Source organism: Pleurodeles waltl, chromosome 1_2 (assembly GCF_031143425.1).
Source record: "Pleurodeles waltl isolate 20211129_DDA chromosome 1_2, aPleWal1.hap1.20221129, whole genome shotgun sequence".
Classification (NCBI taxonomy): domain Eukaryota; kingdom Metazoa; phylum Chordata; class Amphibia; order Caudata; family Salamandridae; genus Pleurodeles; species Pleurodeles waltl.
This window is the reverse complement of record NC_090437.1, coordinates 176,774,429-176,787,585: the sequence shown is the minus strand read 5'-3', so window position 1 is coordinate 176,787,585 and position 13,157 is coordinate 176,774,429. Positions and strand designations below refer to the sequence as shown.

General features: G+C 45.9%; 1 protein-coding gene across 1 annotated transcript in view; it reads left to right on the top strand.

Annotated features, from left to right (window-relative positions):
• The window catches only part of GSR (glutathione-disulfide reductase), a 175,813-nt gene that overhangs the window by 72,501 nt on the left and 90,155 nt on the right, over positions 1–13,157 (top strand). Inside the window, exon 6 of the mRNA XM_069237415.1 lies at positions 6,253–6,307. Coding sequence (XP_069093516.1) covers positions 6,253–6,307 — 55 coding nt within the window. The remainder of the gene's footprint in view (positions 1–6,252; positions 6,308–13,157) is intronic.

The following is a 13,157-nucleotide window of genomic DNA, read 5'->3' as shown; positions in this document are numbered from 1 at the left end:
GAAAATAAAGAATAAGGAATTGGAGATAACTGTGGCCTTGTGCTTTGGCCACTCAGTATTATTTACTTGAGCCTCTCCTCTGTACTACTCATTCCACAGAAATCATTGCATAGATTTAAAGGTGATGACAAATAAAGTTGTGTAGATACTGGCGAAGTATCCAGTTTCAGCGAGGTACCTGAATCTAATGGAACCAGGCAAACATGAATTTCAGAGTAATAGATCAGGTACAAGTGAACATCAGAGCCATCGAGAGAGGGTGAAGAGAGTGTCATCTTTAAATAGCCACCCAGGACGCTTGAATCCCAGAAGAGGGACATAGGGCCTGATTACAACAAATGGATATCCCAACCGCCGTTTTACAAGTTCCATAGGATATAATGGAACTTGTAATATGGCGGACGTGAAATCCGTCTGCCAAGGTTGTAATCAGGCTCATAGTGTTTTCTGTGGTAGCTAAGTGGAAATGCTCATTCTCCTAGAGATGGCAGCCTCTTTTAGTACCATTGATCATAACATCTCACCTACCTACCGATGGAATACGTTGGCTTCACAGATACAGTTCTAAGATGTTTCAAATCCTTCATCTCAGGGAGATCTCTGTTAGTTGCACTGCTGCGTTTGTCTTCCAGAGCAAAACATTTCAGGCTGTGTTGTCCCTCAATGTTTGTTTAATACTATCCCCGTTCTTTTGTTCATCAGTACATGCATCCCCTCGTCCAATTATTTCATCAGGCTAGGGTGCATATCTACATATATGCTGATGACACCCAGCTTATATCTGGTCTGCCAGGTGCTAAAACCCAATATACACCAATTCAAGGTATTAGTCCACTTGCAGAACGCCTTACCATTTAGCACTTGTGTATGACCAACAACTTGAAATTTACCATGCAAAAGCAGAGATACTGCTGACGTCATGAGGGAAAGCTGACTGGAATAGCTGCTGTGAACAGATACAGGGACTCCCCCTCCTGCCCCTCCAAAGTTGCTGCTTATCCTACGGGCTATGTTGGACATTGCTCTCTTGTTAGATGCACACTTCACAAATACAGCTCACACTTGCTTTGTGCAAATTCTAAATTGTTAAAAACATTCGTTCCATTTATTGCTTCTACACTTCATATTGCTGTTATAAATGTTGTTTTTGAGTTGAGCCTGGGTTGTGTCAGTTCGATTTGTGTAGCATCTACAGACAAACACCTGCATCATTTACAACAGGTCCAAAACAAAAACATGCCTGCCTGTATTGTGACAGGGATGCCATGGAAAGCATACGGGTCTCCAGTGTTCAGATGACTACACTGTTATAGAAAGCTGTTATACTGTGACAATGTATAGCTAGAGAGTAGGCACAGATGCAGTTCATTAGGGTTTACCCCATGGAATACTTCATGCCAGTTCAAACAGTTCATACCAAAAGCGAGTACCATGCCAACACAAATTGTTCCCTTGACTCATTTACCTCTGCTCGATCAGTTCAGTCTTTCATGTTTGTCACTCTTTACCTGCTCACAGAGACGTGGTTTGTGCAGCACTGCTCGGTGTGCTCACCAAACCAGCACCGTCAGTCTCAGCTTCGATGATGACACTGGGGGTTGAGCATTACGGCAGGCCTGTTCAGCGGGCCGTCATCTTCAGCATACAGGGAGTGCAGAATTATTAGGCAAATGAGTATTTTGACCACATCATCCTCTTTATGCATGTTGTCTTACTCCAAGCTGTATAGGCTCGAAAGCCTACTACCAATTAAGCATATTAGGTGATGTGCATCTCTGTGATGAGAAGGGGTGTGGTCTAATGACATCAACACCCTATATCAGGTGTGCATAATTATTAGGCAACTTCCTTTCCTTTGGCAAAATGGGTCAAAAGAAGGACTTGACAGGCTCAGAAAAGTCAAAAATAGTGAGATATCTTGCAGAGGGATGCAGCACTCTTAAAATTGCAAAGCTTCTGAAGCGTGATCATCGAACAATCAAGCGTTTCATTCAAAATAGTCAACAGGGTCGCAAGAAGCGTGTGGAAAAACCAAGGCGCAAACTAACTGCCCATGAACTGAGAAAAGTCAAGCGTGCAGCTGCCACGATGCCACTTGCCACCAGTTTGGCCATATTTCAGAGCTGCAACATCACTGGAGTGCCCAAAAGCACAAGGTGTGCAATACTCAGAGACATGGCCAAGGTAAGAAAGGCTGAAAGACGACCACCACTGAACAAGACACACAAGCTGAAACGTCAAGACTGGGCCAAGAAATATCTCAAGACTGATTTTCTAAGGTTTTATGGACTGATGAAATGAGAGTGAGTCTTGATGGGCCAGATGGATGGGCCTGTGGCTGGATTGGTAAAGGGCAGAGAGCTCCAGTCCGACTCAGACGCCAGCAAGGTGGAGTACTGGTTTGGGCTGGTATCATCAAAGATGAGCTTGTGGGGCCTTTTCGGGTTGAGGATGGAGTCAAGCTCAACTCCCAGTCCTACTGCCAGTTCCTGGAAGACACCTTCTTCAAGCAGTGGTACAGGAAGAAGTCTGCATCCTTCAAGAAAAACATGATTTTCATGCAGGACAATGCTCCATCACACGCGTCCAAGTACTCCACAGCGTGGCTGGCAAGAAAGGGTATAAAAGAAGGAAATCTAATGACATGGCCTCCTTGTTCACCTGATCTGAACCCCATTGAGAACCTGTGGTCCATCATCAAATGTGAGATTTACAAGGAGGGAAAACAGTACACCTCTCTGAACAGTGTCTGGGAGGCTGTGGTTGCTGCTGCACGCAATGTTGATGGTGAACAGATCAAAACACTGACAGAATCCATGGATGGCAGGCTTTTGAGTGTCCTTGCAAAGAAAGGTGGCTATATTGGTCACTGATTTGTTTTTGTTTTGTTTTTGAATGTCAGAAATGTATATTTGTGAATGTTGAGATGTTATATTGGTTTCACTGGTAATAATAAATAATTGAAATGGGTATATATTTTTTTTTGTTAAGTTGCCTAATAATTATGCACAGTAATAGTCACCTGCACACACAGATATCCCCCTAACATAGCTAAAACTAAAAACAAACTAAAAACTACTTCCAAAAATATTCAGCTTTGATATTAATGAGTTTTTTGGGTTCATTCAGAACATGGTTGTTGTTCAATAATAAAATTAATCCTCAAAAATACAACTTGCCTGATAATTCTGCACTCCCTGTATACGGCCTACGGGTCGGTTTCAAACATGTGCTCGTCTTATGCACTTGTGGCCATTAGATAAGCAGGTGGCTGCTTTTTTCAGCAGCTGTGGTCTCCAGACCAAGAACAGGACTTCTGCTTTGGTGGCAACGGCCACTTCCTCACTAGGTTCATCAACCTCCGGCAGTGGCAGCATCTTGGCACGCTGCTGGGGGTGGCATGATGTTGCTTTAAGACTGGATTTTGTTAAGCAGTTTGCAATGAGAACTGAATTGGATGACCGGCAGTCCTCTATTGACACAGGTAGGCCCTGGCTTCTCTCCTGATGGCAATCAGCTGATGGGTGTTCCTAATTCCAGAAAACAGCTGGGCATCTCTTCCTAGAAAGTCCGCCCTCCTGCAGCGCCAGGCAGGCTTGTAGGGTCCAGGCAGATACTCTCTTCACCAACAAGTTGTGCAGAAGTCGTCTGTTGATGTCCATCACCTCTGAGTGACTGCTGTCTTCCAACCCTAGGCCTGGACATACAGCAGCTTTGCGAGTGCTCAATAGAGCACTCCTTTTCCCGGTCAAAAAGAAGTTCGAATTGAAACAAAGTGGGGTAGTTTGGGTCCCACTTTTACAGTCATTTTTGAGAGGGAGATGTGAATTCACTGTTTAAGATTCTGGAAGCAGCCTCTGTGACACAGCCTTTGTGCAAGTTGATGGCTCACACAGCAGGTAGTAAGGAGGCTATCTCCAAACAGGAGTATCCAAAAGAAGAGCACAGTTAAGTATGAGATATTGCGGTCATCACCCTTCCTGACAACGCAGTCAGGGAAAGACACTGCCTTTAACAGATAACTGCGTACGCACCTTATCAGTTGACAGTGCTAAGCAAACCCCTGGATTATAGTCGTCTGATTTACAAAATCTTGCTGCAGCTAAACAAGAAATTTGGAGGCTTATAATAAAAACGTGCTGTATTTTTGCAACAGGCACAAAATGTGCATGTCACAAAAACACAGGGGGTTATTACAACTTTGGAGGAGGTGTTAATCCGTCCCAAAAGTGACGGTAAAGTGACGGATATACCACCAGCCGTATTACGAGTCCATTATATCCTATGGAACTCGTAATACGGCTGGTGGTATATCCGTCACTTTACCGTCACTTTTGGGACGGATTAACACCTCCTCCAAAGTTGTAATAACCCCCACAGTATCCCAGCCAGCAAAGAAGTACCGTGCAGCAAATGTGAGCAGAGAAACAAGATGTCAATTGGGAGAGAGTGCAGAGTAGAGTTTAAAATGTGTGCGGTCTCTGGCACCATCCAGACACGTTGCTTCTAGGCGTCACATACATGCTGGTGGATGGAGTTTTTAATGTGTCCCCTGCACCTTCCACCCATCTTAATGTAAGGTAGCGGGAGGGTGGATGGGAATACTGTAACAGTCCCCTGCAGCAGCATGTGTTTCACTGTGCTCAGTGATGCGGGGGTGGAGGGGATTAGAAAGTTGATAGGGCGTGGTGGGAAGGGGAAAAGGGACGACTGCAAGGGCTAGGTGAGTGTGGGAGGGGCAGGAAGCTGCCTGCTGGGAAGCTCATAGTTGCTTAAGAGACTTGAACAAAAACACCTCTCCTGCTAGCCTTCTTTTATTGACCCAGCAAGGCAGCAACTAAGCTTCTAAGCTTTTTAACTTTTCAAGATTTTGCTGGGCTTTTGTAAAAAAAAAAAAAAGTAGCAAGATTTTTACAAAAGTTCCAATTTTGCTATGTTTTTGCAAATTGCAAAATAAGAAAATCTTGTAGGGTCTGGCTAGGCTCTTGCTAAAGAAAAGCAAATCAGCAGCCTCTTGCTAACAGGATCTCACTGAATTTCTAAGGGTAGTTCCACCTCCATCCGCCCTCATGTCAGTGTCTTGATTTCCTTTTCCATCCTATAAAATGCAATCAGTACACCTCCACTGCACGGTGAAGCTGTATGCATTCCCCAACTTGTACTGTGCTAAACCAGGTGCCTGCAGAATGGATCTCACCATAACAGAATCGTTTTACCATGCTTTTGCTTCACATTAACTCTACATAACAATCACTCGGCATACAGACAGAAATACAGCGCAAGGTTCTCGGGGGTCACACTAAAGTGGATCTCTACATGAGTGGGGTCATTAGATTGACCTCCTTTCTGGCACAAGCAAAAGGTCTTGTGAGAACTAATAATTAACAAAACGTGGGATGCTGCCACTACCATTTTATGTGATCAAACATGGACAGTAGTCCCACACTGGTTAAATGGATAAGGTTCTATGTTTGGGATTATCAAGGTCAGCTCTGGGTCACAACACACTCAATAGAATAGCGGACTGGCCAGGCCAATGAAAAGTCAGTATTCCGGTTTCACTTGCAGTTGGTCAGTCCAAGCTAGGGTACATGCATGTATACCATGTGAGGAATATTCTTGTCCAAAAAGGGGCCATTTACCTTTCTGGGATTCACTTCTCCTTACAAAGCAATTGAAGATTTAAAAAACTGCAGGAAGTATCCTGTATTAGACTTCTATGAGCTTTTCAGCATGCACACAAAACACAAGCAGTTTGTTTCGCAGCTATTTTGATTGTTTGAAATGTTGGCCTCTCAGATTGCCAAAAAAGCAATCTGATTCAGCACCCTGTGGCTCTCAAACAATCGTAGTTTTCGCTGTTAAAACTATTTTGTTTTAATGCCCCAGACTATCTGAATAGTCGTGGGTACATACACCCTCCACAAAGTGTGCTTTGCAGCCTATTGAGGCGGGCAGACCGAACACATGCAGTGTTCAATGTTGAGGCACAGATTGCACCCTTTTCTTCAGTCTACGTCCATAGTGGATGCTGGTGTCTTTAAAACCTAATCCCACTTGGCAGGCAAACAAAAAAAAAGACTTTATCAGTTTTGTACTTCAGTGAAGTTTTTGCCTTGCCCTAATCACAACTAGTATAAAATTAGTTCAATTCTGCTTTTAAGCATACAGTAGATGAGATATTGTTTAAAGTCATGCTGATGGAGAGAGTATTGTTTTGCAGAAGTTGACAGCCATATCATTATTTTCCAGGTGCCAGTTTAGGAATCACAAGTGACGGCTTTTTTGAACTTGAAGAACTGCCAGGGTAAGATGTTTCCTCTCTTTCTCATCTGGAACCTTCTCCAACTTTAGTCAGCGTTGTGTTTATGATGGCTCAAAATTTGTGTGGAATTTCTGAACTTTGGTCTAGTATTTTATTTAGGCACATGTGAATGCTTTTAGTAAATGTAACATAATTTATACTACTATCCACAAACATATAGTGTGTGCTATTACTTTAGTGGAGAAGGTAGGATCTCTAATGCATTTGGACCATGACATTTAACACTTAAGAAATTACAAGCACCATTTGATAATGTTTAGCTTAAGATTATAAAGGCCCTTTTATACAATAAGCAGAGCACCTGGTTAAATCACAAAGTTATCAGTGTGATCCAATTTTTTAGATCTTGCTTGACTTCATGCATGCGCTTTTGCTGCAAGGAGTATTGTATACAGTAAAGGGCCTGAAGCACCCCATTACTTACCATTTGCTGTTTGATTGACATTCTTTTTAGCTGCCTCTTAATTGGCCACCATATGCCTCACGTCACTTCTTTTTATTTCTCTGGAGCATGGACCAAGTACTGATTGATTTCATTTGATTAGTGTCCTTTTGATGCTCACACTGTGATTCAGTGTACTTTTTAAAATATTTTCTTACCATCATTTCCACTTCCATGCTATACCTTTATGTTGCTTTTAACTTCCAACCTCCGGGTTTGTCTGTTCTTGCCTTAATTTGCTTTGGAATTAGTCTCTTCATTTTAGAGCACCAAATAAATGGCATGTACTACTAAAGCAGTTTATGACATTTGTTTACAGTATTGGCTTACTTTTATAGCACCAAACAAGTGGCACACAATATATGGTACAGACATCTAGTTGCAGATTCCTTACCATAGAATTTCCCCAGGCGTCAGTCTGGATACAGAAATATTTCTCAAGCAGCACCTCTGCGCACCGTTAGGTGGTGTTGATTGGTTCTGCGTCCAGCAGTGGCTTCCACACTGGTATGACGTTGGGGATCCTACATAGGCACCAACCTGTCAGTTCTTTTCTTTCCACGCTGATCCGAAGAAAGAGCTACTCCTCAGTCACTTTTTGACTTTTCTATTTTTTTTACTTTTGTCTAAGCTTTTTTGAGTGTTTCTACTCCTGTTGCATCAAGTCATATATTCATGTAAGATCGGGTTCAAGCCCTGCGGATTGTGCCATCGGGCGATGTTTGGAACGGACCCACACCGCGTGTGCCTTTGGTGTCTGGAGCGCAAACACGACCTGAACTCGTGCTCTGAGTGCCTGGTCATGAATCCAAAGGCTTTGAGAGAGCGATCCCTAAAGCTGATGGCGGGCTGGCGCTCGGATCCACATAAGGCCCAATCTGAGAGGAAGGTCTCGAGATCGGTTGCAGAGCCCCCCTCATCTACATCATCCCACTCCATGTCCTTGGGATGTTATTGTAAGTCGAGGCATAAGAAGAAGTTGAAGAAGCCGTATGTTCTTCTAATTCACCTCGTCGATCAGCAGCCGAGGGAGAAGGAACATCGTCAATCGAGGCCTCCATCTGCAGTGCCTGCGCCTTGGCTGACTTCATGCTTCCCAGAGTTTCCAGGAGCCGGAGTGACCCCTGCCCAGAATTTTATGAGGCCATGTGCTTCATTTTTGGGCAGTCCAACTCAGCTGACGTCCTTTCGAGCCCCGTGTAGTCGGAAGAGGCCCCTTCAGGTCCCACACCTGTTGGTTCAGCCTTGGCTCCGAGTGGCACCCAGAGATTAATTTATGGATCTGAATCGTTAGCCTTCGTACCACTTTGACCTTGCCCGATGTCTGCGCTCCCGGGGCTGCCCCATCCTCATTGCCGACTCTGACACGGAGCCTGATGGGCATCGTACAATGCTGACTCTGGCAGGGGCCTTGCTTTCTATGTTGGAGCCTGAATCTTATTACTATGGGCTAGGTTACAATGTGGAAAGGGAGGGGTCACTGGACCCTTTAGAATAGAAGCTCCAAGACTCCCTGGACTGACGTACAGATCTTGGTGAAGCTGAATACCTCTCCAGACACTGGTATGCTCTCTTCCCCTACCATGCCTGCAGAGGAGGGATCTTCATGTTCAGTGATGGTGAACCTTGAGCTGCTTTCCATGGCAGTCAGGGCTAACCTCCTGACAGAGGTGGTTCAGCCTGGGGCTTCATCCTCTGAACCACTGCTTCCCTTTAATAAAGCCCTTATGGTGTCCTTCTGGGTACTTGGTCCAAACTTAGCACAGGGGCTCCTGTGAACAGGACTGCTGCCTGCCACCATCGCCCTGCACCAGATGACCCAGGTTTCCTGACACAACACCCCACCCCTGAGAGCTTGGTTATCTAAGCCTCCACTTCCCAGGCGTCCTTACCTTCTGCACTGCTGAATAGGAAATCCAAGAGGCTGGATACACTTGGGAAGATGTCAGCCTGGCATTGCGGTCCGTGAACACCACATGCCTTTTGGCCAATATTTCCACACGCTGTGGGATACGGTTGTGCTAGTGCTGCCACTGGTCCTGGAGGAGGCCCAGGCTGTACTTTACCAAGTAGTTGCTGACTGGAGAGATGCAGCAAAGTTCACGATCTGATGTGGACTGGACACAACCAACTCACCGGGCAGAGTAATTGCTTCGACAATGGCTTTGAGGTGCCACATCTGGTTGATGGGGCCTGGCTTTTTGGGGGATGGCAAGCTAATCTTATGAACATGTCCTTTGATGGCCCCTGTCTCTTTGGAGAGAAAGCAGACTCAAGCGCTTTAAGCATTCTTGTGCTATGGCCAGGTCCCCCATCCGTTACCTCCCTTCCCCCTGCAGCTGCCTCCAAACCTTTCTAGTCTGACTATTCCCCACCAGGGACCAGTCGAAGGCAGGATCCGCCATCACCTGCTTCGCTGGCAGTTGATCATGTCAGACAGACTTTGCAGATATTCCCACAAGGCTACTCCTTCCCCTTCAAGACTACCCCTCCATCCATGCCACCATCCTATGATCGGATGTTGGAGGATCACTTGGCACTTCTTTGAGAGGAAGTTATGGCTCTCTTGGCCAAGGGAGCCATAGAGAGATTCCTGTGCCAGAAGTAGGGTTGTTATTCCTACTACTTTCTGGGGCCCAAAGAGGACTATCCTACACCTTCAGTTCATCAATCTTTCTCAAGAAGGAGAAGTTCAAAATGCTCACTTTGACTCGGGTCTATCTGCCTTGGACCCAGGAGACTGCATGGTAGTGTTAGACTTACAAGATGCATATTTCCATATTCCAGTCCAGCCTGCCCACAGACGTTACTTGCAGTTCACAGTAGGCCAAAAGCTCTTTCAGTTTACCATGCTTCCTTTAGGCCTTACCAGTGCCTCTCGCTGTTCACCAAGGTGATGGTGGTTGTTGCAGCTCATCTGCGCAGATTAGGGATTTCGGTCTTCCCTGTCTCGCCGACTGGCTGTTGAAGGCGGGCTCGACCCTTACTGTCGTCTCCGACCTCCGGACTACAGTTGACATCCTGCATTCACTGGGTTGACAATAAACATGCCGAAGTCACACCTGACTCCCTGTCTGATGCTCCCTTTTATTGGAGCTGTTCTGGACACAGTGCAGTTTCAGACTTATCCTCCTGAGCAGCGAGTCCAGGATATTCAGGCTACGATGTTTCAGCCTCTATCCTGGATTTCTGTGAGAATGACTCTGAGGCTGCTAGGCCTCATGGCTTCCTGCATCCTGCTGGTGGCCAGGTGCCATATTCAAGCTCTGCAGTGTGACCTGAAGTTCCATTGGGAGGAGCGTCAGGGAAACCAACATGGTCCAGACCAAGGAGGGAACTTCCCGAGATCTACAGTGGTGGCTAACGAGCCGTGATTGGGTCAGAGGCAGATCCCTCTCCCTTCCCCACCCAGATCTGAAAGTAGTGACAGATGCTTCACTCCTGGGATAGGGGCGGCCTCCTGGGAGAGGTGTAGATCAGAGGCATCTGGTCTCTGGCGCAGTCTGGACTCCACGTCAACCTGTTGGAGCTCTGGGTGATCAGACTAGCATTAAAAGCTTTTTTTCCTTCTCTTAAAGGGAAGGTAATGCAGGTGTTCACCGACACCACCGCCATGTGGTACTGCAACAAGCATGGCGGCATGTGGTCCCTTTGTCAAGAGGCTATGCACCTCTAGACATGGCTGGAATAACAGGGCTTTCCTTGGTGGTTCTCTGAATGCCAGAGTGGGCAAACTCAGCTGACAATGCATAGTAGATCACAAATGGTGTCTCCATCCGGAGGTGGCGCAAGGTCTCTTTCAGCAGTGGGTAGAGCCTTGGTTAGATCTGTTCGATTCCGCAGAGAACGTGCAATGTCAGCAGTATTACGCCTTGGAGTTTCCAAGGCAGCAATTGCTTGGTGATGCTTTTTGTCTTGAGTGGAACTGGAGCCTCCTGTATGCCTTTCCACCCTTATCTCTTCTGCCCAGAGTTCTCAAGAAGACCAAGAACGACCAGGCCCAAGTAATCCTTGTGCCTCTGGACTGGGCACAAAGAGTTTGGTATCCTGAGCTATTGGGCTTGGCCACCGATCCTCAGATCAGACTGCCCCTTCAGGAGGATCTTCTGTCGCCGCATCATGGGAGGGCTCTCCACCCAAACCGTCCAGTCTCCACCTTCTTGTGTGGAGATTGAGCGGCAGCCTTTGACAACTTTTGAGCTGTCAGAGGTCGGTAATGTAATCTTGGCAGCCAGGCGTCCCTCCACCAAAACAGTCTACACCTGTCGTTGGAAGAAATTTGTGGCATGGTACACAGACCAGTCTGTTGACCCCCTTTCTGCCCCTCTTTCTGAGTTTTTTTTTATTTTTATCCTTTCTCTGGTCTAGCAGGACTCTGTTATGGGTTTTCTCAAAGGTTATCTGTCTGCCATGTCTGCTTTTTTGCAGTTGCCTGATCAACCTTCCTTGTTTAAGTCTCCAATTATAAATAAGTTCCTTAAAGGCCCTACTCATATGCTTCCTCCATCTCCATTTATTATGCCCCAATGGGATTTGAATTTAGTTTTGACATTTCTGATGTGTGCTCCTTTCGAGCCTCTCCATAATTGTTCTCTCAGGCTTTTCAGGCTTTTCACTTTGAAAACAGCCTTCCATGTGGCTATCACATCTGCCAGCAGGGTAAGTGAGCTGCAGGCATTGTCATCTAAGCCGCCCTATCTTTCCATCTATCCTGACCAAGTGGCGCTTCCCACTAGAGCCTCCTTTTTACAGAAAAAGGTTGGGCCCTTCCATATAGGCCAATCCACTACCTTGCCTAATTTTTACGCTCCCCCTCATCCTTCTAAGGAAGAAGTGAGACTCCTCCCACCTGGACTCAAAAAGAATGTTGGCGTTCTACCTTGATGGTACCAAAGAGTTCTGGATGGGTAATCAACTCTTTGTTGGTTATGTGGGTGCAAAGAAAGTTTGAGCAGTGCCGAAAAGAACCATCTCCAGATGGGTCATGCTCTGCATTAAAATGTGCTATGCAGAGGCTAAAAAGCAACACCTTGGGGGCTTGCATGCTCATTCTACCAGAGCTAAAGCTGCGACCACTGTGTTAGCACGCTGAGTCCTTGACATCTGTCATGCGGCAACATGGCCATCTTTCATAGGGACGGGCACTTTGCCCATTTGGTCCTATCTGACTTTCTAGTATGATCTTAGCTTGCAGACCCAGCTCTGGGGATGGTGTTGCTTGGGTATTTAATCTAAGGTAAAGAATCTGCAACTAGATATCTCTATCAGATGGACAAAGTAACTTACCTTCGCTAATGCCTTTTCTGGTAGAGACAATAACTAGTTTCAGATTCCTTACCAACCCACCCATCCTCCCAGCTCTGCAAACTGATTTTTAGGGACAGGGGCTCCCCTTTTAGGGGCCTAGTTTTGACCCTCCAAAAATCTCCGGATCCAGACTGACGCATGTGGAAATTCTAAGGTAAAGAATCTGCAACACGATATTGTCTCTACCAATTAAGGCATTACCGAAGGTAAATAACTTGTCCATTAAAACAGTCTGTGTGACTGCATGTGGCTGTATGCTGCCCTTCTTGTCTGCACATATAAAGTATGCATCTGTTTAAAGCATACACTAGTCTGAATCCAGACTCCAGTTGTCTTTCCAGACAAGCAGTCTAGTCAGATGCTTCAGGTCAGGGTGCCACTAAGCAACATAAACATTTTGGACACATCGGTGCCTTTTCAAACACAAAGTATGTGGTTTTCTAAAGTGGCTAAATTTTGGGCAATACATTTTTCCTTAAAACCTGTGTCTTCTGTCTTATACGTATCTCAGTTCTCTATGCATACAAAATATGTGTCTGTTTAAAGCACTTCAGTTTTGTGCAGTGCAGCAACTACTCCAATTCTCCTTAAAACATGTGCCTAAGTCCTCATTCTTATATGTATTCCACTACAAGCGCTTTCAGGTGTTCTGTATTCAGAAGTGCTTAGGTGCAAGACATGTAGTCCAATAGCCACACCTAAGCTCCACTCACCCCAGTCTGCCCCACTCCAATCCAGTCTACTCCACTCCAATCTACCCCAATCCACTCCAGTCTACCCAGCTGCACTCCACTTCAGTCTACTCCACTCCAGTCTACTCCAATCTACCCTCTCCACTCCAGTCTACCCCAATCCTCTCCACTCCAATCTACCAAAGTGCACTTCACTCCAGTCTTCCCCAATGTACCCCACTCCAGTCTATCCCATTCCACTCCACTGTACTCAAATTCACCCTACACCACTCCAATCTCCCACACTCCACTCCAGTCTATTCCACTCCACCCAATCTATCCCACTGCAGTCCCCCACTCCACTGCAATCTACCCAAGTCCAGTCTACCCCATTCTACTGCACTCCAATCTA